The following is a 22,108-nucleotide window of genomic DNA, read 5'->3' as shown; positions in this document are numbered from 1 at the left end:
TCCGTTAGAGTTTTAACCGACTATTAGTTTCAGACAGTAGTGGAGACGACGTAGAATTATGGGGTGACATGGTTCTTCTAACACTTCTTAAATCTTATTATTTTATGTAAGAATTATAAATTTTCGTTTATGATAGTATTAACGGCACCGTGGGAAACAAATTTGTGCATGTCGGTCCCCAAGACATGAGATTTCGACTACGGTAATTGTTTCAGGGGTGTGGATTGTAATTGTCAATACTATAGGGACATTAAAGTTATTTTAGCATACTTTAGGGGTATATGTGTAATTTACCCATATAATGATAATAATAATTTATTATTTCTGGATTATCCATATTTGGGCCCAGATACACTATATGGGCTTGCTTATATTGTCACAGCCTCGGGCCTAAGTATTTAGTGAAGACACAATCCAATAGTAAAATTAAAATATTTACTATAGAGGATTTAAATCTAAAATCAAAATTAAATAAAATCAAAATAAAAATCTGAATTTAGAATATAGGTTAAGTCAGTCCGATATTTTTTTAAATATACACTAAATTTAATATTTCAGCATGTAATTTTGCATGTCTCGAACTACTAGTTCATTACATTTTTTACCGAGTCGATACCGAAAGAAATTATTATTCAAACGAGACTATTAATTTATCGAGGTTCGACTGTATTTGCTCTCCACTTTGAGATAAGCAGTGTGACAACTCACAAGGACGGTCAAATTTGAGAATTCAATGATGATTGGATTACGAATTTTCCCAAAAAGAAAATTAAAAGATAATAATGAACCTTCGAAATCGAGGACAACTTGAGAGAAAGTGAATAACTCGAGAAAGAACAAAGAAAACTAGTATTTACATAAATACCTTTAAGGTGTGACACGTGTATACCCCTTGATACTATGAAATCAAAATTATTGCTAAATATTATGTCCTAAAGATATCAATAATATATAATCCGGCTTATAATCTATCACTTGCAGAAGAGAAAGCAAACGCGTGATTAGGCCTTGAAACTTGGCTAGTAATTACAGAAGAATTGCACACTTTATCCGGAGCCCAAAATCCATGAAATCCAAGAGGGAAATTCAAATGCCTAGGTACTTCAAATCTTGCCACTACACTATTCTTCTTTCCGATCGATTTCGAATCCAAAACCACGAGATAACACCTCTGCGTTGACACGGCATACTGCAATAATCAAAGTATTTATCAATATTTCGTAAAAGATACGGTTGAAAAAATATGCAGACTGCGCGATTCATGTAAGTCGACTATCAGATAGTTATCGAATTATCGAATTAGAATTATCGAATCTTATATCAAACGAGTATTGAACTAACAAGTCATTTTACTTTGTTTAAACAAAATTATGTTCATTTTTGCTAGTGACGAGATGCCCTTGTGGTCGAAAAGAGGAAAGAAGAAAAAATTCAATATTGTTACTCACTTCCACTACGAGGAGATAACCGTCATCTTCCCCTTTAGTGCCTTTAGAGATGAAAATTGGCTCTCCGATGAATCTCCGTTTGCCGGTGGACCAAGTTTGTGTGGATTTGTCGGCGGTGTTTAGTTTCACCACCGTGTCAAACGGGAAATGTGGCAGTGCTCTGCGTGAACCGGACGAAGTCGCGGCGTAAATGTATGTGTTTTCGGTGCCGGAATATTCTTGATTGATGACCGGAAAATCTGAAGGTTTGTTCCATTGGTTCAAATCTTTTACTCCACATTTTTGGCAGTTTCCATTAGAATCCAAACTTATGTTCACCTGCATCATGAATCAACTTTATTTAATTATCATAACTCAAATTTATAGTGTAGTAGAGAGTAGCTAATTATTATTTATTTATTTTTAAATTGGTCTTGATATTGATTTACATTCACAAACTGAAAATAGATACAGTGGAACCTCGATAAATTAATAATCTCATTTGAGTAATCCCGATTAGGTGAGCACATATAAATTAGTAGTTCGATAATTTAATATTTTCCTAAATTACTAGAATTTTGCAAGGTCCTACTAATTGATGCATGTAATTTACCCTTACGAGGGTAAATGAGCGTAAATTACAATCATCCCCTAAGGCAAGGTCAATTTACAAAAGAACCCCTCATCTTTCCATAATTACATCCACCCCTTTTAATATGTAGATTTCTTACATTAACACCTTTTAGTATAAAGTTGTTTTTCTTTTTTTTTTTTTTCAATTACACTTCATCTCAGGGAGGCGGTTGTAATTTACACCTACGAAAATATATCGAAGTGAAAAATAAAATACCTGGACTAAGTGAGGCAACATATTTTCTTGACCTCGTTCCAAATTCATCATAGAAGGGTCTAATTTACCAGTCTGCCAATCATATCCTGCAAATTAATTAAAAACCAAGCAAAATTATTATTACCCAAATAAAAAAACAAATTAATTAAAAAAAAAAAAAACACCACGAAAATTAATTATGATGAATTTAAAAATAATAAATAAAATAAAAATAATTTAATTTTACCAAACATTTTCTGGAAATTGAACCAGTGATAGGAGCAGCCACTAGCTTGGATTTGAATATGAAGATTGCCATTATCATCTTCTCTCTCTTCAAAAGCATTTCCCACGTGAAGTACCCACATTTGTGAAGGGGCTTCAATTGGGATTCTCCAATCCCTAAACCTGTTTGGTTGCGCGTTTGGGAATCTTGGAAGTAAATAGATTGGAGAAGTGGGTTTGTTTGGATTCAGGGATAGTGCTGATATCATGGGTGATACACCACATACTGCTGCCATTGAACCTGCACAATTCCAAATCAAATTAGGGAAAATTGCACATCACTCCCTTTAAATTTCTAATATTCGCACTTTACCCCTCAATTTTTTCTAGAAGTGAATGCACATTGCCCGATAACAAAACTCTGATGGTTTATTAGTTGGAATTGAGTAATATTGTTGCACGTTGCCCCTTTAAAATGTCATTTTTATTGCACAATGCCCTAAAAAAACTGGTTTATGGTGCAAAGTGCAACCAAAATAGTATTTCGAAGGGGGACTGGGGAGTATCCATTTTTGAATTTTTGGGGGGAGTGCAAAAATAGGAAAATTATAGGGGTGGAGTGCATTTTGTTCTTATAATTACAATTTTCATAAGTGAATTGTGTTTGGAAAATCGAAATCTTATATATATTATCACCCCGGGACCAAAAAAATAGTAAATCAGGAAAAATATTGAAAAATTCACCAAACAGTTTTTTTTTAAATGAAGATCTTTCTTGAAAATTTTACCAAACACCTCTTAACAGCTTGTAAGCTCTTAAACATCTTATAAGGTGTTTTTAAGAGCTTATAAGCTTAATCAAACATGCTCTAAGATTGACAATCACCTGCAACATCTAGCTTGATCCTGTTTCCGAACAATATGTATTGTGAATCCGTAAAGGCCCAATCATGGATCATCAAGTGATCTGGGATGCTGAATTCTTGGCTTTGTAGCAGCTTGAAGTTGGAGTCGAATTCTGAAATTAATATTTTTTTTTTAAATTACGGAAATTTGAATTAAATTAATTATTGAATAGTATTTATCATCAATCAAGATATCCATGTGAAAATCGATATAAATAACCAATATACTAACATTGTATGAAAAACGATACTGATATAATTATTAAAAAAAGACAACGAAAATTATCATCGAAATAACCAAAAAAATAAAATAAAATAAATGTAATTATTTACGAACCGTAAAATGTGAAGTTACTGCGAGGGAGTAACATATCTTCGGCATTGCACGACATGATCAACAGTCGATTTCGTTTAACATCAATCTTGTAATGAGACAACAGCCTCTTAGGACTCATCTTGAACACTCCTGCATAATATTTATTTTCATTCATTCATTCCCAATTTTTCAAATTACATACTTAAACAGTGTATAAAATTCATAACCAATATTTTTTTTTTTTTTTTTTTTTAATTTAAAGCAATTTTCTTAATAGATAAAACAAATAAAGATCATCTACAAATATAATTATATGCCGGGAAAAATACAGTTTTTATCATTCAAGTTTGCACCAATTTCATATTTAGTCCCCAATATTCACAAAATACACATTTAATCCCTCATAATTGAAAATATCAACATTTTTAGTCTTTTCCGTCAAGTTTCTGTTAAAATTAACAAAATCAAGTATGTGCTCACCACTATCTTAACCGGCGGACTTACAGTAAATTGACGGAGATGACCAAAACTTTTAAATTATTGAAACATGAGGGATCAAATGTGTTTTTTACGAACATGAATGATCAAATGTGAAATAAATGCAAATTTGAGGTGATGAAAACTGTAATTTTACCATTATATGCTTTTAATAAATCCTAAAACGACATGCATGCATTAATCAAAGATCATATTTCATTACACACATAAATTAGTGTTCATAAGATATACATACATATATATGTATATATATGTAAGTACATACCGTGTAGTATTGGCTTCAAGATATTAGCTGCCAATTTCAAGAAATCAGCTTGGAGTAACCTTCCACCACCGTCATCAACTTCCACCGGCGGCGGGATATTCCGATCACCGACGAGATCAAACTTCCCGAGAGTACCCAACGTACGAGCATCAATCTCGTACGGATCGCCGCCTTCCCACAAGCAGAACAGCCTCCCGCCCCACTGCAGGACGCTCGTGTTCGCCACGTTCTTCATCACTTTAGTATTCCCCACCATCTTCCCGCCCTTCAGGACGGAGAACGGGCCGCGGTGGGTGAACCGCCACTCGCCGGTGGCGGGGTCCCGCTCCTCCGCCTGCGCCTCCGTCTCTATGTACCTCGCCATGAACTCCACCTTCCCGGAGGAGCCGTCGATCTTGAAGGAGCGGAGGTATCCGTGGCCGTCGAGTGGGTGGACGGTTGAGCCGTGGTCGTCGGAGAAGAGGCCGGGTCCGGTGAGGTAGTAGGTGCCGGAGGGGAAGTCCGACGGAAGCGCGCCGTCGACGAGACGGAGGGAGATTGGTTCGGCGGTTTCCGCGCGTTGGGAGACGAAGAGGAATTGGTAGTCCCAGAAAGCCGTGACCGCGTCGTCTTGCGGCGCATTGGTGTCTTGTACCGTTTTTCGGGGGGCCGGGGCGGGGGCCGTGGGGGCGGTTATCGATATGGCGCGGGAGATGGTGGTGTGTTGTGAGGGGTTGTATGTTGTCGCCGGCGGTAGCTTGGGCGGTGATGTGGCGGCGGGGAGTTTTATTGGGAGGAGGTGATGGCAAGCTTTGGCCAACATCTTGTGTGTTTATTATTTGTGTGTGTGTGTGAGATATGTTGGAAAGGAACTCATAATTGAGTGTTTATATAAAGTTTTTTTTCTTTTTCGTTATTTTATTATACGATCGGACGATTAATAATCACTGATGTATATCATCTAATGTCTCAATTTATTTTATTATATAATCGATCAATGGTTAATAACCATCGATTTATTTCATTAGATGTAACATCTCAGTATCAGTATATTGTAATATACATACTGTTATTTAATTGGGGTACTAAATTACATGCAAGAACTTTTTGATTATTGTAAGAATTCCTTGCCATGAGGGATTGTAGGCACTTTGAAAATATTGCCTGGTTAGCACTTTCACCAAATTTAAATTTTATTAAAATGAAATTGAGCAAATGGGTGGGGCCCCATATTTTACCTCATATATACTTTATTAGTTTTGGTTGGAGGACAAGTTAATTAATTACTATTACTTTTTTACCTTTTGCTTTGTGGTGGGGAAAATTTGCAATTTTTTTTTTGTATTTAATTTTGTCAAATGGTTTGTTTAGTAATTGATTAATTGTATTATATATTCTCTTATTTTTATTGATTGTTATTATTTTCATTAGATTTTTTTAGGTACAAACTATTGCATGTGAATGTGAAGAACATGATTTTCACGTGCTGTGTTATTGAGATGTTGCACCAGGTTATACACATCTGACGATTTTTTATCATTAATGTGATTAAATATAGTGCGTAGAAATATGTGCAGATCAACGATTAATAATTATTTTACACTATTTTTTTTCTCCAAATGTTTACACACAAACAAGAAAATGTGTTGGACAAAACTAGTGGGGGAATCAAACAAATGAGTGGCACAACAATGTACAATGTCATATGTCACAAAATTGATACCAAATAGCAATGTTGGCCTTGATACTATCAAGAAAGTGACAATTTGCAAATCATGGGGGCCACATAATTTTTAATTTATTTAATTATTTATTTATTAAAAAATGTTAAAAAATAATTATTATCACCCACCTCGGCCGTCTAATGAGGAATCTGATGATTTCATCCTCAACTATGTGGTTATGTTCATGATCTTGTCCCCTTATGTGCATTCTTATTATATAATTTTGTATAATTAATTATTCAATTTTTTTATAAGTGTATATATATTTGGGAAGTGGACAAATATATATACATAGGAGTTTCCAATTTTGGGTGTTGCATCCAATCAAAAGTGTTGCTTTGGTATATAATTTGGGGAGAGGATCTTTGAAAGTGGTGGTGGGGTATTAATCGAGCAACTAGATGTTGCATCTGGTTATTTATATTAGGTGAATTTTGACTGTAAATGTATACATAATCACACAAAAACTCGTATGTATGTGTGTTTGATGGTTAGTTTTTTAATTAGATCTACGGTTGAAATGAATCAAGTGTAAAATAATTAGGTATAGTATCTGACTCCCGTTGATTTTTTTTGTTAGGATTTGAGGTATGAATTAAATAACCAAAATTAAGACCCCATTAATGGGAGACAAAAAGGGACATTTTGTAGTGACCAAATTGGATTCGCCCATAGCTTCTTGAATGATATAATTATGTGACACAAGTAGTAGAGGTGCACACGGTTTTATTTAATTGATTTTCCATCAACTTTTTTATGATCAAATTTGAAATATCTAAATTGGTATCGAGAACATTTATTAGGGGAATTCTTGGTGAAAGTTTTTGCCTTCAAATAAATGGGTAGTTAACTTTGATTTTTTAACATGCATAATTAATTTTGAAGACATGTTATATATATCGCGGTTTATATTTAAGGCCGATAATACGTCTACTTTACTGAAAAAATATATACAATTTTGTATGTATATAAAAAAAATTATAAGTTCTACATGCTCGATCTCACACAGTCATATACTAGCTCTACCACTGTAATGATCGATAATAGTGCCAAAAGGAATTTAGCCAAAGTTACGTCTAATCAGTAACAAAGATGCTTTATTAATTTTCGTTTAAATGTTTAATAAACATCAAATCACATAGTAATCAACATTTTCATTAGTGGCTAATGTTATCACCAAGAGGGAACAAAATCCGCAGCGGAAGGTATCTAATTTCAGGATCCTTAATCATAGTATAATATTTTAAGAACAAGTCTTTGTCCACAATGAAAAAGCTTCATAGCACCAATTTACTCGATTCTAATTTCTCATTGAAGTTGAAATTAGTTCCATAACATCAGTTTACTCGATCTTAATTCATCGTTGAAGTTAATTTATCACACTGTAACTATCAACACTCGATTCTAGAACCTTGTACCAACTTACCATGCCGAAATCAGTTAAATTATACCCATGCGGGCACATCTTATTCATCTTGTTAGTGGGTTACATTGATATAAATTAATAAATTAATAGCTATTTTTATTAATATACTAATTGAATTGTAAGTACATTATGATAATCAATCAATTTATTAATATGCGCATTAATAAAACCATACAATTAATTAATAATTAACCCTTTAAGAATTTTATATTTGAATTTCCTATGGGTTATAGTCCAAACTCGGATATTACTTGATGTGCAACAAAAACCGGGCCGAGAATCAAAACCGTAACCACCAGCCCATTTTCATATACCAACTTCTTGTTGGTTTATTTTTTGGGTGAAGAAAAAGCCCATAGCATAGGGACTTTTTTGCCAATAGAATACTATTAAGGGTTTTCGTAACAATTAGAAAACAATAAAGGGATCTGATTGCAATAAACGATTGACGCTACTATTTCCCGTTCGGCGGTTTCAATCTCGCCACCTGTAATTCTCTTTGCGCCGCTGTACTTTTGACCTAGGGCAATACAGTCATTTCATATCAAAAGTTTAAAACCCCCGCGCTGCAATTCCCACCTCCGCCGGACCACCGCCGTGGTGAGAACATGGATTACAAGCAGAGGTTAGTCGCGGCCGCGAAGTGCGTTTACGACGGAGACTCACGCGCCGCCGAAGAAACTCGTGTGGATACCTCCGATTTGGAGATCACGGCGGCGCTCAAACCTCATCAAATCGAAGGTGTCTCGTGGCTCATTCGACGGTACCACCTTGGAGTCAACGTCGTTCTCGGTTAGTCATCATTCGGGAACTACTGCTTGCAATAATTTGTACTTTTGACCTTTTTTTTTTTTTTTCCAAATTTCATTTCATTTTTGTTGGTTGTTTTTCTGATGTTTGTAAGTGTGGCTATTTCTCTTTTGCAGGGGACGAGGTGAGGATTTTTGGTTGTAGAGAACTATGTCAACTCGCAGAATTAATATTGTGCTGATTTATTTGTGTATCTTGCTTGCAAAATGAAGTCGTTTCGTCTAAATGGGAAAAACGAATGCTGTTGCCACAGTTTCACTGTCATTTGTTGAGGAATGCCGAATGAGGATATGTTTCTATTAAGAACTGTTGTTGAGAATTGTAGGAAAAATACTATTGTTGAGGATTTAATCACTAAGAATAATTGTAATTCACATGCAATATATACTTGAATGGAGTTTGTAGTTTTGAATGGAAAAAGGAAGATGCCAACTCAATTATTGAATCTCGATTCTACAATAGCAATTAGTGGTGTTAGGGCTTTTTTTTTTGTTTAAAAAAAAACTCTACAGTCTGCATAGTTCATTTTGGGTTCCTTTTTTTGCTCTCGACTTTGACCGGATATGGTTTTTATGTATGCATTTTAATTATGGAATGCATACAAGCAAAGTGAAATTTGCCATTTCATAACATGTGGAATATACTTAGTAAGGAAACAAGTGGTGTTTTATCGAACTAAGCTATCTGAATGACATGAATTTCAGGTGTTTTATGCAACTCTTGATTTGGTAGAGTATGTTAGTTGTGCGATTGTTTCAATCAATGCATTTTCTACTTAGTATCATTACATCTACATGTTGGATTAAAATTTAACTATTTGGCTTTATATGAATGCTGTGATTTTCTTAGCCTTGACTGCATCTAGCTGCTAAGTTATAGTATTTTTGGTTAAAGTATCTATAACAAGGCTTGAAGGAGAAAAATGGAACTTCCAGTGATGTTTGTATACTATCATGATTATCGTCATTGCTAATGATTTTCGTACAGATGGGACTGGGGAAGACTTTGCAGGCTATCTGTCTTTTGAATTATCTGAAAGTATGTCGGAAGTCTCTTGGACCATTCCGTGAGTAAATACATTTGACCTCCTGGCATTTTGTATCTAAAGGTTTTTAGGTCATAATTGGACTGTAAAATTTTAATTCGACTTGCAGTGGTGTTATGTCCTCTTAGTGTGACCGACGGTTGGGTGTCTGAAGTGGCCAATTTTGCTCCAAAATTGAGATTGCTTCGTTATGTTGGAGAAAAAGAACATAGGCGTAAATTGCGTCAGGAAATGCATGATTATGTTAAAGAGTTGTCGGCATCATCGCATGTAAGTAGATCCTGTACATGTTTCTGAGCATTAAAACTTTATTCAGTCAAATATGATGATTGAATTGAATGCTGTTATTTTTCTCCTCCATGATTTTATTGGTTATTGCAGGTCCCGACATTTCCATTTGATGTGCTATTGACGACTTATGACATAGCAATGATTGATCAGGATTTTCTCTCCCAATTCACTTGGCATTATACAATAATTGACGAAGCACAGAGACTCAAAAACCCCTCCAGTGTATGTTTACAGATTACACATTTATCTAATTCTAGAATCCGTTGATGTGCTTATCTTAGCTGTCAATCCTCAAACGCATAATAAATCATATTTAACACTGGTAAACATTTTGAACTGTTTAATATATTTTGCACAATGGAGAAATGAGAATGGTTAATATTTTTTTCACACTATATTGTGCATGTGCTGTTTCTAATATTTTATGACCTATCTCTCATATCGTACTGATCTTGATGTATATTGAGTGGAATTTAAATTCGTTTTCCTTTTGGAGTTGGGTTTCTGACTATTAGGATACAGTAACTTGTTTCTACTTCTATATTCTCTAAAATAATTTTTTGACAATAATGTTTTGTCTCTAAATGCTGCATATAGTTCTAATCTGATGGCGAACATATGATATAGGAGCTGGGCTTGACTTATAATTTTTTTAGTTATTTCTTCAGCCTTTTTTTGTGGCTGTTATAACCTCTTTCCTGACAAAATTTTAACAGGTTTTATATACTGTTCTAAGAGAGCGATTTGTCATGCCAAGAAAATTGCTTATGACGGGAACACCTATTCAAAACAATCTTACTGAACTTTGGGCTTTGATGCACTTCTGCATGCCTTTAATCTTTGGAACGCTGGAGCAGTTTCTTTCTCATTTCAAAGAAGCTGGAGCCCCTTCATGTAACTTACTACCCACATATATTTATGTATCTGCATTCATGTAAACTTCAAATTCACAGTGATCTTGGTATTTTATGAACTGCTAGCTAATGCAAATATCTGATTTTGACTAAAAAGTCCTACAAACTCGAAAAATTGCCATGTTATTTTTTTCCTTTTCTTTTTTTTTTTAAATGTATAATGTGGCTTACAATATGTGCATCTGAAGGGCTTCCAAGTTAGTATTTGTGAAAGTGGTACTCAAATTGTGGAGCTCTCGGTTAAAACTTTTTGGTACCACTTCTGATCAGGTCAGGATGGAGAAAAAGTGAAGGAGCAATTTAAGGTCTTAAAATATGTGCTGGGAGCACTCATGCTTCGAAGGACCAAATCCAAACTTATCGAGTCTGGAACTCTCCAATTGCCACCTGTTACTGAAATAACTGTGTTAGTTTCTTATTGTAGCTGTTCCTCTTTCTATAGCTGATTTACTGTGATCTGATGAGATCCTATAAGCTAGCAGGGTTTCTTCAACTGATCCTGAATCTAGTTAACATAACACTTGTATTGAATTGTTCTCCAGTTGTGTTTTGCACCAATTCTGTTTATTTTTTATTTTTAGTGAAGTTGTTCTGGAGTTGTGTCACATCAATATTTGGTGAAGTATCAGATGTTGCATCAGTATGATGATTTTAATTTTTTGGGACAGGATGGCACCTTTGTCTGCGCTACAGAAGAAGGTTTATATGTCGATATTGAGAAAAGAACTTCCAAAGCTGCTTGCACTTGCTTCTGGAGGTTCTAATGCTCAATCACTGCATAATATTGTAAGCAGATTTCTTTCTGTCTGCGTGTAATTGCCATTTTGGTGTCGGTTCATCATATTTTCGTATATAACAGTATCAATTGTATATGAATTCTTATGCTGGTGAATTATAATTCTCCTTTAGGTAATTCAGCTTCGGAAAGCATGTAGTCACCCGTACCTTTTCCCAGGTATTGAGCCTGAACCATTTGAGGAGGGTGAGCACCTGGTTCAGGTAGTCAAACTACCCAATTAAGATTACAGAAAAATATCGTACAAATGTAGTTTAAAATGGAACCTGAGTCCATTATTTGTTACAGTTAACAGTACAAAAAAAAAAAGAAAATCATTCATTTTAATCAAGGAGCATCTTTGGGAGCACTCCTACAGTTTGCTTGGTCTGTCATTTGAGTTTTTCCTATTTCACTGGTCTTTTATGATATCATATGATGAAAATAATAATATACCTAAATTTATTTTTCATCAGGCTAGTGGTAAACTTCTAATTTTAGACCAGCTACTTCAGAAGCTGCATGCCGGTGGGCATCGCATTCTATTGTTTGCCCAGATGACTCATACACTTGACATATTACAGGTGAACATATTTCTTCTACGTATCTACTGTAAGGCTTTATACTATCGGGTTGATGTTACGTTAGCCCCTTATCTTAAATTTTCCATCATATGAGCCTATCATGCAGGACTTTTTAGAAATGAGGAAATATACATATGAGCGACTTGATGGTTCAATTCGAGCAGAAGAGCGTTTTGCTGCAATCAGAAGTTTCAGCCAAAAATCTGTGCCTAGAAGTGCTAGTGATGATGCTTGTTCGAGTAGTCCGTTTGTCTTTTTGATTTCCACACGAGCTGGGGGAGTGGGATTAAATCTTGTGGCTGCTGATACTGTAAGTATTGTTTGTGTATCTAAAAAATGCTATAAATTTTCCGTTCTTGTGATGTGAGAATTTGAATGGGAAACACTGTTGATGTTTTTGAAAAAAGTTATGCCTCATCTATTTTTGTTGGTGTCCACTTTAACTTACTGTAATTATTGATTTTATGGATGGGCGTACCATTGAAGCATCCATACAAATGCAAGCTGTAGAAAAAATAGAACAATTAGTTAGTCCGGTTGAGGTAGCATTAAGATGTTTCTTCTATCACTGTACTTATGTATTTACTTGTGCCTATCTAGGAAGTTCACTTTCCTCTTATACTTAGTTAGTCCGGTTGAGGTTGCATTACGATGTTTCTCCTATGTAGTTGCTTGTGCCTATCTATGAAGTTCACTTTCCTTTCATACCTAGAAAACTCTCCAGAGCGGCAGCTTACGCTTCTCTTGGAAAATTTGTATCCAACTTTTCAGGAGAAACTTCCGATTATTTATCATTGTGACAGGAATTCCAAGGCACTCTTTCGGTTTAGAAAGCATTTATCTGGATGACAAACCTTTCTACACTGATAATAAAGATGATTTAAAATGTCATTTTGCTACCGAAAATAACTGAAGGGTGTTGCGCCCACGACTATTTGTGGATTCTTGGAGTTTCTGTATAATATGTTAATACTTAAAACGGTTGTTTTTCATTTTCTGGTGATATATCAGGGGTTGCTGAATGGTGGTTATCCATAAACTAAAATGAATTATATGCCTGTAAAAGACAATGATTCAACACTTTGCAGGTCATATTTTACGAGCAAGATTGGAATCCCCAAGTGGATAAGCAGGCTCTACAGCGTGCACACAGGATTGGCCAATTCAATCATGTGTTGTGTGTCAACTTGGTCACTGGACGTACAATTGAGGAGGTAAGACAATCTCGTTTCACTTCTTGTAAGCACAACTCTGTGATGCTGACATGGAATTATGTAGGTTATTATCCGTAGAGCACAAGGGAAATTACAGCTGAGTCATAATGTTATAGGAGATGATATTTCAGATCACGAGGGAAGTAATGTTGGAGGAACTGAAGCTGTTGATTTGAAATCTGTCATATTCGGGTTGCATGTTTTTGATATGAAAATGGAAAAATCAGACAATCAACTAGATATAGCCGAGCTTTCTGGTTTGGCTGAAAAGGTTGTTGCATCCCGCCATGAGTTACAACCAGATGTGGGTGACAGAAACATTCAGACCAATCCATTGGATCTGGTGTATGGTAAAGATCTAGTCATCCAAGAGGGTTCTAAGGTTATCGATTTTAATCCTGGTCTTGATGAGGCTTCATATGTGTCGTGGATTGAGAACTTCAAGCAATCCTTACCAGCAGATGATAGTAATGAACTGGAAGTAGGACATAGGAGATCTCTACCTGATGAGAAGCACCTTAAAGCTGAAGCTGCTCGCAAGAAGGCAGAGGAGAAAAAATTATCTAAATGGGAAGCTCTTGGATATCGTTCATTATCCGTCAGCAATCCTCTTGACCCAGTCAATCAGGATGTGATGTCAGATACTGGCTCAGTTCACTTAGTTTATGGGGACTGCACTAATCCTGCAGCAGTTTCTCCTTCGGATCCTACTATTATATTTAGGTAGTATTTCTTACCAAAAGCATTCATGCAACCTCTTTTAAATCTATCTGTGGTGTGTGCTTGACAAAAAGTGCTGTATCTCATAATTTATTTCTGTGTAATTGTATCAATTTTTTTTTTTTCTTTTTCCGATACCCATCACCCTCTGTCCCTGTTATTATTTTAAACTTTTTAGACCCCTTTTCCTGGAACTTCTTTTAGTATGTCACCTGTAGAACTCAGTTAGTACCACATGATATCATTTTTGCATTTTTTAAGCACAGAGATTTTGACTCGTCGGTATCATTTTTGCAGTTGTGTTGATAATTCTGGAAACTGGGGTCATGGGGGTCTGTTTGATGCACTGGCTAGGCTCTCAGACACAATTCCCAATGCTTATCAGCGAGCATCAGAATTTGGGGATCTCCATCTGGGTGATCTACATCTTATAGAAATAACCGGTCAGTTTTCGCATTGTATTTTAATCCATTTTTTTATCCGGAAGGTTTCTCAGAGCATTAAAAGTGTATGCAAATTTTGTAGTGCAAAGTAGATCGTGATCTGGATATCACTTCTTTTCCAATAACTTCAAACATCTTTATTTTTCAGATGAATAAGACATTGTTTTCTCACCTTTTTCAATATCATGGAGGAATTGCCCTTCTAATTTTTAATTTTTAGAGGTTTATTTGGTTGTCAAGGAGTGAGGGGATAAGTTCTGCCAAGTGACAACCAAAAATGTCGTTCGTTTATATTTGGAACATCTTTATCTTTTTCTATTTACTTCACTTTGTTTATTCTTAGCCCTGTTACTGATTTTCAGCAGAGGATCATGGTGACCTGAGTACTCAAACTACTGCCCCTCAGTGGGTAGCTTTAGCTGTTGTACAGTCATATAATCCCAGGCGTAAAGTCCCTCGTAGTGGCATCTCTATTGCTGATTTGGAAGTTTGCCTTGCAAAAGCATCATTTTCAGCTGCTCAACATTCTGGTAAAAGTGTTGGTCGCCTTTTCTCATGCTTGACTTTTGTTTTAACCAATCACCAGAAAATTTCTGATTAGATATTGCTCTTGCAAGTTTCTTATATGCACGACAGCTTAGTTTCTTATGAACGATCTTTTGGGCACGGAAAACAGAAGTACTTCTATGTGAATCTGTCAGCTAATCTAATATATATAGAATATTTAAACAAATATGCTATAATTAATCTTGTATTCCTTAACCTCTGGCAGCTTCAATCCACATGCCAAGGATTAATTATCAAGGCGGTACGGATCGTTCAGAATGGTATACTGTTGAACGCCTTCTACGAAAATATGCCGCTATGTATGGCATCAATATTTACGTGTAAGTCTCTATACGTATCTTATTGTGTATATTATATGACTATCCGATACATATGTTACTCATGCAATTCTTTTGTGCAGATATTATTATCGCCGTGCTGCATGAGGCGTCCAAAGTTACGGTAATATCCATCACCCACTTTCTGTTTGTTAGCTAACTGGTAACTACTATGTATATATGTGTGTGTATGAATACTTTGAAGGTTTTTTATTGGTTATTACTTATTAGCTTGTTAGAAGCATTTGACCACCTATTATATACCTTTCATTCGGATACCCAAACACGGGTGAGAATTCACAGAAGCCTAACTCTATATGGGTACATTTGTCTGCTATAAATACTTGGGAGATCAGTATTTTGAACAAATATTCTGGTTCGATAGGAGTACGTGTGACAAAGTTAGAGAAGACATAGTAGGATGAATATAGAGACATTTTTAGGCTTCAATTTAGATCAAAATACCTGAAATTATTTAGATACGAATTTATACACATTCCACACATCACACATGAAAAAAAAAAAAAAAAAAGAGAGCACACAACGTACACATAGCATCCACCTCTAGCAGAGAGAGCCGAAACTTTTAGGAAGTAATACCGCAGTAGGCCTGGGCAGTGCTCTCTGTCATCTGGGTGACACCACTGAGATAGAACCGGGCCAACCCGAAATTATCAAACGGGTTGAACCGTAACGGATGCTCCGGGTCCACCAGCTCTTCGGGTACACGGGTCATGCCATTGTTAAACGAAAACAGGGCCAAACAGAACCTAGGCATACGAACATCCCCTTTCATCACCACTTGGTGCTTGGCTGCAAATATCCTCCCATTGCTCCATGCCTTTTTATATCAAATTGTTCAAAATCGTGTCATAAATCGAAGTTTTCTAGAAAAAATAAAAATTAAATAAAAAATTGTCTTAGTTAGAAGGTAATAAAATAAAATACTTGATAAGCATCTCCAGCCATGACCACAAAGGAGCCAGGTGGGACTTCTACAGCCAACCATTCCCCATTTCTGAGCTGTATGTGTAGTCCATTAATCTGGTTCTGGTGAAGTATGGACAAGAAGCTCTTGTCCGTGTGAACGTTTGTTCCGATGTTGTCGTTGCTTTTGTTGTCGGCTGATTTTGGAACTGAGTACTTTATTGTTCTGAGGAGATAAGTGGTTGATTCGATGTGGGATTTGTAGTGCTTTTGTGTGCCGTAGCTTTCGAACACCATTTTGTCCACTATTTGTTCCAATTCCGACACTAGCTTCGCATAACTTAGTATGCTTTCACTGCAGGAAGAGTGCCAGAAATAAGAAAACAAAATTACGAGTCATGCATATAGAATCGAAGTATGTAATAATACCAGAATGTCTTGTTTCCGGAAGGCCACATGAGATTTGTGAAGTTTTGAACAGCGTCAAAGGTTGTCACGTCTGGAATCCCCATGCTCTCGTGGAGAGGGGCGTGGGAGAGTTGTCCCACATAACCATAGAAAACCAAATCGGAAGTGTTTCGTGTTTTTGTCTCGAGTGGCAAATCAAACAGTTCTTGCAGTTCTTCAAAGAGTTGTTTGTCCAGTTCGTATGGGACACTGTCGTAATGTGCAATGAAAAACCCGTACTCTTCAAGAGCTTGTTTCACATTCTTACAAGCTTGTGGCCATGAACTTGAACTGGGGTTTAGGTTTTTCGGGGAAAGATCGAAGATCGGGACTTTGGAAGGTTCTTGGGAATTTGCCATGGTAGTGTGTATGTAGTTTTAAGCTTCAATGTTTGAAGGTATATATATATATTGGCAGTAAGGGTATTATGGTCATTCACAATTAGGGCTGAAAATCAAATCAAACTTCTCGAAACTCAATCCATGGTCGTTAGTTAAAATCTCGTTTGGGTTTGGTTTGTTAACATAACCAACCGAGCTTGAACACCTATTTCCGCTTGAACAACTATGTTGAGCTCAATTAGAAATAAATTATAAAGTATATATAAAAGTCGAGTTACCCGTGCTCGATTCAATTCATGCTCGACTAGATTTCTTAAACGTAACTTTCAAATTTTAATTAAAAAAAATGCTAAAACTAACTCCACACAACGTAACAAGAATTTGCCTAAAAATAACAGATAATAACAAGATCAAGGTTTTCATGACACGTATACGAAAATAGATTATAATTTAGTGAGAATGCAGTTCATTTATTTGAAGTATGATATTGATAATTGGACAATATGGATATGGCCCTTGAAAGTATTATGTGATGAATCTAATAATTAAAATGTTAAGGTCTATTTTGTTTAGGGGAGGACCACATATTTAGAAAAATATGATTGATTGATATTTAGCACCTAATCCTTAAACAATACTAATTGGTGACATCTGATTACGACTTCATATTATATCCAGCTCCCATGCAGTTTGTAATTTTTTTACATCCACCCCTTGCAAAAGGGTGTTAATTTAATAAATCTTCAAATTTTAGGAGTAAATGTAATTATTGAAAAATGAGGAATTTTTTCGTTAATAGACTTTATCTAGGGGGCGGTTGTAGTGTGTACCTTAGAGCATCTCCAACCATAGAAAAAAAAGGTCTGCTATATGCTAAAAAAGGGAAAATATACAATTTTTCCAAAAAATCCCAACTCCAACGGGAGAGGTAAACTTTACCTCATGTGCTAAAATTAAATCTCCAAGAGGTATATATACCACCTACTGTTCATAGAAGCTAAATAAAAAAATATTAAAATAATCATGAACAGTAAAAAGATTAATTACAAATCTCCCAACTGTAAAAATTAAATTGGGTAGTTGAAGAATTTTTCTATAAAAAATGAAATAATTTATCGATTAAAAACACAATCAAAAAAGGGTCTATTAGATATAACCCCCTTAGTCTTACAAATAATAGGGGTAGACCCAAACTCAAATTTGTCATTTTGATAAAAACCCATATTTTTCTAAATTACATCAGTACCCTCAATCAAATCCCACAAATCCCGTTACTTTACCTTTCGAAATAATATCAAATTCCTCCCTATTTTCCCGTTAAAACACTATCCCCACAAACCCACTACCAAAATCTGCAAACGTCCCAAAGAAAACCAGAAATTTATACACCGGCGATTGACGATTTTCTGCACTCCGAAATCCCTCCCTATTTTCCCGCCGGGTTCGCCGCTTCCCTCCGACCGCCGCCACCTCCGTCACCGTTGTCGCCGGTGGCCAACGACGATAACAACGATATTGGCCATAAGCAACACCTCCACCACCGCCTAGTCCTCCACCACCACCACATCCGACCACCTCCACCTCCAAGATCGCCAAAAACGACCAAGACCTCCGCCGCTCCCGCCTCCAAGGTCGTAACAATCAATTTAGGAGTGATATCGTCGTTGGCCGCCGTCGCCGCCGCCGTCACTGCTCCAAACTAAGGTTACTCAAATCTAGGATTACTCAAATCTAGGGTTTTGATAATTCTTCGGCCCATAGTTGATTAACGAGATGCATAGTCGAATTACATCTGTATTAATAGACTATCTCATATCATTTAATAGACTATCCCACTGATATAATTTGACTATGGATCTCGTTAATCGACTATGGGCCGAAGAATCATCAAAACCCTAGATTTGAGAAGTGACGGCGACGGATTTGTGTTTTAAAATTAATAGACTATCTCATATCATTTAATAGACTATCCCATATATCTAATTCGACTATGGGTTTAGTTATTTGACTATTGGGCCGAAGAATCAACAAAATCCTAGATCTGATAAGTGATGGCGGCGGATTTGTGTTTTAATATTGTTAGACTATCCCATATCATGTAATAGACTATCTCATTGATCTAATTCGACTATAAATCTCGTTAATCGACTATGGATCCCGTATTATTCAACCACATAATATATTAATAATTTCATATAGTACATTAATCTGCTATGATAGTATATTACGGTTATAGTAGTGATATGAAATTGTGTTACAAACAATATACCACTGAAATGACAAGAACATTGAGAACAAAACCAACGTAAAGTAATTCCAACATAACCAATAAAATAGTACATTAATAATCTCATAATTTCAATCTAGGGATTTGATAAAATACTTAAAACACATCATAACACAATCAAACCAATATGTCGAGTTAAAAAACTCTAGTACATTAATAATCTCATAATAGTATAATAAAATGATAATGGTAGTATCATACGGTATTCATAATAGTATACTACTGTATTACAACAGTTGAACACTTAACCGAAGTTACCGAGCCATTACATCGTAAACACGACATTAATTAAACATATCAAATCTTAGGGTGGTTTGGAAAATAACAACCATCGGAATCATTTGAATTCATTGAGTTTATGTCCTCGTCGATATCATCAGGAATGCAGTCGACTTCTTCTTCGAACAACTGCACAAAGCCTGCATTCAATGTCTCACTTCCAGTGGCATCAACGGCTCCAACTAGTTCACCCCCACCCCTTGTTCCATCATCATCAGAAATAACAACTTCAGCATCATATGAACTTAAAAAATGCAGAATACAAATAATTGATTAAATAGACTACCAAATACATTCCAATGTACTACCGAATACATTAAAATCGACTGCTGTAAACAAACAAAACAACTATCAGTCAGTTTCAACTTCATCAACTCGACCACACCAAATATTTATTTCGATTACTGCGTAAACCAACTACGACACTCATATAAAACAACTCTGGTCCGACTGCGTGAACCATCATCTGGCAACTATGTGAATTCTCTTCCAAACAAACATCATCAGACAAAATAAGGATGTATATGTGACGACGTAATTTTTTTAAGAAACGATCTACTTTACTACCAATATAATCAACGTATCAACACAAATCTTAAAATGTCTACCCACCATAACACAACAACCCCCGCACAAATACAGCGAAAATAAAAACGAAAAAAAAAGTTCATACCCGCTTAACGACGGACAACGATGAACGCTCAGATCCGAACCTACCTCCACGCCGGTGAAAACTTCTTCAAAGCCGATGGAAACGATGAATCGATGGAGAAATTCTTCAAAACCGATTGTACACGTTGTGATAATAACGAAACCGACAATATACTCACGTAGTTTTATTCCGTGATTTTAGGCAACGTATCAGCAATCTCATATCACGTAGTTAAGGAAATAAATGCCGTTCAAAAATAAAGCAGGGGTATTAAAGGGAAATTAAATAATATATTGTGCCAAGTTGGCATATTTGGGTGTATATCAAAAAGGGAAAAATTAATTGGATCTACCTCATTAGAAAATATGAACAAGGGGTCTTCAAGCCAAAAGTAACAATCAAATACAAAAAAAATCAAAAAAACATTCAGGTTTATTTCTCTATTGCTGAAGTTTCCATCTCTATTGACTTTGATTTCTTTCACGCCGTCGTCCTTTGTCCTGGTAATATTCCGGCAAACTCCACATCTTTTTGTTGTGGTTTTAGTTGATGTATTTTATTTGCTCTGTTTTTCTTCAATTTAAAAGCCAGAGAAAAATAAAATGGGGACAAAACGACATATAAAATTAGGTTGTAGTGGAAATTAGGTTGTAGTGTGTTGCACGTGTAGCAGCAAAGTTTTTGTATGTGTGCTTTAATGTTTGATTTATATTATTTAATTTATTAATTGATTTATATATTTTAGTATATATGTGTAGATGGCTTCTGGAAATAGACGATTATATACACATATGTTATTGGATGAAGATGAATTTTCTGAACAAATATTTCCCAGCAATTTTGGTACTGAAACATGTGAGCAATCACAAGTCGCGGAGGAAAATGAAAATAAAAATATAAAACGTGGTCGTCAACAGAACTTCTCAACTGATGAAGATTTTCTACTCATATCTGGTTACCTAAATGTTTCACAAGATCCAATCATTGGAAACCAACAAAAACAAGATGCATTTTGGAAGAGAGTCCATGAATATTTTTTGCGTGACACAAACTATGATCGAACTCAAATTTCTATTTCGAGTCGTTGGGGCTTAATCAACAAGGACGTTACCAAATTCGTTAGATGTTACGCTCAAGTTCAACAAAAACAAGAGAGCGGCATGACCGAACAGGATAGGGTATACATTTAACTTTTGTTCATGTACAAATTATAATGATATAATTTTATGGGATAATAATGAATTTTCATCATTGTACAGATTTTGAAAGCAAAAGAATTGTTCAAGTTATCCACGAAGAGAAATTTCCAGTTTCTTCATTGTTGGAATGTATTAAAAAATGAACTAAGATGGACATCTTCTAGTTCAAGTCAGCGTTCCAATAAATCATCAAAAAAAAACATTGGTGCAAGTCCTGCTAGTTCATCTCCTGCGACTCCTGATAGCGTTAATCTCGGTGATGATAACTTTGAAAACAATGAATTTGAGAGGCCAACCAGTACTAAAGGTGCAAAGGAAAAGCTTAAAAAGAAAAAAGACAAAGAAAATGTTCCAGACTTGAGTGCTGTGGCGATTCTAGAGTCGTGGAAAAATGAGTATGCAGACAACGAATGTAGAAAACGAGAAAGGTCGGAAAAGCAGATACGTATTCGAGAAGAATACATTGAACTTGAGAATAAAAAGAGAGAAGACATGATAATGATGACAGATACTAGTGACATGGATGAGACAAGAGCATCATATTTCAAGAAGCTTCAAGAAAAAATATTGTTAAAAAATAGTGTATGAATTTCTAGTTTGATATGTATGTATGATGATCTATATAATTTTGTTGTTTGTATGAACTTTTATATATATATATATATATATATATATATATATATATATATATATATATATATA

General features: G+C 35.5%; 4 protein-coding genes across 9 annotated transcripts; 2 read left to right on the top strand and 2 right to left on the bottom strand.

Annotated features, from left to right (window-relative positions):
• Positions 1 to 796: 796 nt before the first annotated feature.
• CCD7 (carotenoid cleavage dioxygenase 7) lies at positions 797 to 5,311 on the bottom strand. The gene is made up of 7 exons (XM_088813426.1): positions 4,466 to 5,311; positions 3,724 to 3,852; positions 3,368 to 3,499; positions 2,504 to 2,782; positions 2,278 to 2,363; positions 1,449 to 1,766; positions 797 to 1,189 (listed from the first exon to the last, which is right to left on the bottom strand). Exons 1-7 carry the CDS (start codon positions 5,265 to 5,267, stop codon positions 962 to 964), a joined length of 1,974 nt encoding a protein of 657 aa, XP_088669552.1. The 5' UTR covers positions 5,268 to 5,311; the 3' UTR covers positions 797 to 961.
• Positions 5,312 to 8,014: 2,703 nt separating this feature from the next.
• ASG3 (SNF2 domain-containing protein / helicase domain-containing protein) lies at positions 8,015 to 17,283 on the top strand. 6 transcript variants are annotated; one of them, XM_088813417.1, is made up of 17 exons: positions 8,015 to 8,390; positions 9,392 to 9,470; positions 9,559 to 9,719; positions 9,831 to 9,962; positions 10,457 to 10,634; positions 10,925 to 11,060; positions 11,323 to 11,440; positions 11,564 to 11,653; positions 11,906 to 12,013; positions 12,120 to 12,323; positions 13,102 to 13,227; positions 13,292 to 13,950; positions 14,245 to 14,390; positions 14,756 to 14,920; positions 15,163 to 15,277; positions 15,358 to 15,398; positions 16,563 to 17,283. In XM_088813417.1, exons 2-16 carry the CDS (start codon positions 9,392 to 9,394, stop codon positions 15,380 to 15,382), a joined length of 2,442 nt encoding a protein of 813 aa, XP_088669543.1. In that variant the 5' UTR covers positions 8,015 to 8,390; the 3' UTR covers positions 15,383 to 15,398; positions 16,563 to 17,283. The 6 variants fall into 6 exon arrangements, with proteins under 6 accessions (XP_088669543.1, XP_088669539.1, XP_088669541.1 ...); XM_088813413.1 differs by having other exon boundaries at positions 14,753 to 14,920; XM_088813415.1 differs by lacking the exon at positions 16,563 to 17,283 and having other exon boundaries at positions 15,358 to 15,643.
• LOC105963659 (putative 2-oxoglutarate-dependent dioxygenase AOP1) lies at positions 15,711 to 17,007 on the bottom strand. Its single transcript, XM_012988087.2, has 3 exons — positions 16,631 to 17,007; positions 16,223 to 16,556; positions 15,711 to 16,115 (listed from the first exon to the last, which is right to left on the bottom strand). The coding sequence occupies exons 1-3, from the start codon at positions 17,005 to 17,007 to the stop codon at positions 15,861 to 15,863; spliced, it is 966 nt and encodes a 321-aa protein (XP_012843541.2). The 3' UTR covers positions 15,711 to 15,860.
• A 2,263-nt stretch (positions 17,284 to 19,546) lies between the features above and the next one.
• Positions 19,547 to 22,008, top strand: LOC105956303 (glutathione S-transferase T3-like). The gene is made up of 2 exons (XM_088815054.1): positions 19,547 to 21,385; positions 21,467 to 22,008. The coding sequence occupies exons 1-2, from the start codon at positions 20,966 to 20,968 to the stop codon at positions 21,992 to 21,994; spliced, it is 948 nt and encodes a 315-aa protein (XP_088671180.1). The 5' UTR covers positions 19,547 to 20,965; the 3' UTR covers positions 21,995 to 22,008.
• The last annotated feature ends 100 nt before the right edge of the window (positions 22,009 to 22,108 follow it).

This window comes from Erythranthe guttata, chromosome 2 (assembly GCF_056151865.1).
Source record: "Erythranthe guttata isolate IM_541 chromosome 2, IM_541, whole genome shotgun sequence".
Taxonomy (NCBI): domain Eukaryota; kingdom Viridiplantae; phylum Streptophyta; class Magnoliopsida; order Lamiales; family Phrymaceae; genus Erythranthe; species Erythranthe guttata.
This window is presented reverse-complemented; position numbering and strand designations above follow the sequence as displayed.